The 2099-nt window shown below is 43.1% G+C and overlaps 1 protein-coding gene across 1 annotated transcript; it reads left to right on the top strand.

Annotated features, from left to right (window-relative positions):
• The first annotated feature begins 673 nt into the window (after positions 1-673).
• LOC104959494 (neurexophilin-4-like) lies at positions 674-2099 on the top strand. Its single transcript, XM_010787398.1, has 2 exons — positions 674-1502; positions 1863-2099. Exons 1-2 carry the CDS (start codon positions 749-751, stop codon positions 1877-1879), a joined length of 771 nt encoding a protein of 256 aa, XP_010785700.1. The 5' UTR covers positions 674-748; the 3' UTR covers positions 1880-2099.

The following is a 2099-nucleotide window of genomic DNA, read 5'->3' as shown; positions in this document are numbered from 1 at the left end:
ACATACATGCATATGGATGTGAACATGGCAGTGATGTGATTGATGAGACATGCAAGAGAGCAGGGGAACATTTCCAGTCAATCAGCGCAGTGAATAACCACCTAGGCTGTGGATTAAAGGCAGAAAGCTGTCTCAACTAACAAAGGCTCACATCCATTACCTTACATGCAGAGTTGTTTTTCTCTCCGGAGCAACACTGACAACAAAATTAAAGTGTGTTAACAAAAATAGATGGTTTTGTTTTCTTGAATTCGAGAGATGAAACACAGCCACATCCAACAACTTGGGTGCATATGGAAATAAAATGCATGTGAGGTAAAACATATCTCTCTGATAGTGACCTAAACAACACTTAGGATTATGATAATGTGTGTAAAATGAAATTGGACATAACAGATTTTTTTATGTTTAATAGATTTTGTCCAGACGGTTTCAAGATTGAATTTAAATAATTCTGCCTCTTCATCTCTTATTCAATCCCAGTACTAACAGAAGTCTTTTAAGGCTATAGTCAGCAAAATTGCTATCAGTTTTGAAATTTGCAAAATATCAATTTCAAACTATAACTAGTAACACGTTTTATCCTTGCACAACTTCTGCTTTCTGTCCTGGAGAATATGTGAAAGTGAAAATAGCCCACTGTAACTAAAGTTACATTCTTCTTCTCTTTTCTGTGTCTTTTTTCCTTCAGGTCCAAGGGTTGGAGAAGCAGGTGGAGTTCTCAGACCTGCGCCCAGTGGGGTCTGTGATGAAGTCTCTCCCCTATGGCATAGGAGGAGGCACAATGGGTGGACCCTCAGGAGGAGTGGTGAAGCCTCCATACCAAACACGTATCTTCTCCACCTCCATCGACCAGACACCTATGAAAACCAAGCCACCCACCTACAGTTTCTATAACCCTTACGACCCGGCCCGGAATCAGTCCCTGCTGCTGGACCAGACAGGATACCGCTCTAAGCGCAAGCCCTCGCTAAAGACAAACATGAAGACCAAGAAGATCTTCGGCTGGGGAGACTTCTACTTCAACGTCAAGACCATGAAGTTCAGCTTGTTGGTGACAGGGAAGATCGTGGACCACATCAACGGCACGTTCACCGTTTACTTCCGCCACAACTCGTCCAGCCTTGGGAACGTGTCGGTCAGCATTGTGCCGCCCACCAAAGTTGTGGAGTTTGAGGTCCTCCACCACCAGCAGCAGCAGCACCATCAGCTACACCCTCACACTCAGCAGGAGGTCCAGATCCGGGAGACCCAGCAGTCCACCGTCAACCACAAAGGGATAAAGACCTTTAACTGTCGGGTGGAGTACGAGAAGACCAACAGATCCAAGAAGCCCAAACCCTGCCTGTATGACCCCTCTCAGACCTGCTTCACGGAGCACACCCAGTCCCACGCCGCCTGGCTTTGTGCCAAACCCTTCAAGGTCATCTGCATCTTCATCTCTTTCCTCAGCATCGACTACAAGCTGGTGCAAAAAGTGTGTCCGGACTACAACTTCCAAAGTGAGCACCCTTACCTTGGATAAGAAAGGGAGCTTGAAATGCAAAGATAAAAAGATAGAGACAATGTTAACGACAACGATGATGGTTATGATGATAATGATGGATATCATAGTCATATTGATTACGATGAAGAAGCAGGGGACAGTTTTTTGCCTCTAAACTGCTGTGAATTGTGGATTTAAATCAAGTATAATCAGAGTATTGAATGGTTAGGATATGGCTGATTTCTCTGACTTATTTTCCAACTTTGTATTTGTTAACCTCTGTTTTTATTTGCTTTTTTTCTGTAAATTTTGTATTTAACCTCAGCACACTTATTGTTTTTAGATATTTGTTTCTCAGTGTTATTACTTTTTGCAGTTGGAAAATTCGGTTGAAGACAGCTGGAACAGTGTTATGCCCTCCGAGTACAAGGGGAGCCTCTGAGGCGGCTGAGCTGTGCCACCACTGTACGGCAGAAGTAATGTTATGGTAGACTGACTGTTAATCATCCTCTCAGCTCTACTTTCCCTGGATATAAGAGTTATATGTATGAGAAATGCTATGCTGGATATGCATACAATATACTGTATGAAAAAGCACATTAAAATCTCTTAA

The sequence above is a fragment of the Notothenia coriiceps genome, unplaced genomic scaffold, assembly GCF_000735185.1.
Source record: "Notothenia coriiceps isolate Sejong01 unplaced genomic scaffold, NC01 NC01_scaffold00030319, whole genome shotgun sequence".
Classification (NCBI taxonomy): domain Eukaryota; kingdom Metazoa; phylum Chordata; class Actinopteri; order Perciformes; family Nototheniidae; genus Notothenia; species Notothenia coriiceps.
The sequence above is the reverse complement of the archived record's forward strand: the minus strand, read 5'-3'. Positions and strand labels throughout refer to the sequence as shown.

Excerpts from the sequence above, each read along its gene's own strand:
- LOC104959494 (XM_010787398.1), top strand. The coding sequence starts at position 749 with ATGAAGTCTCTCCCCTATGGCATAGGAGGAGGCACAATGGGTGGACCC.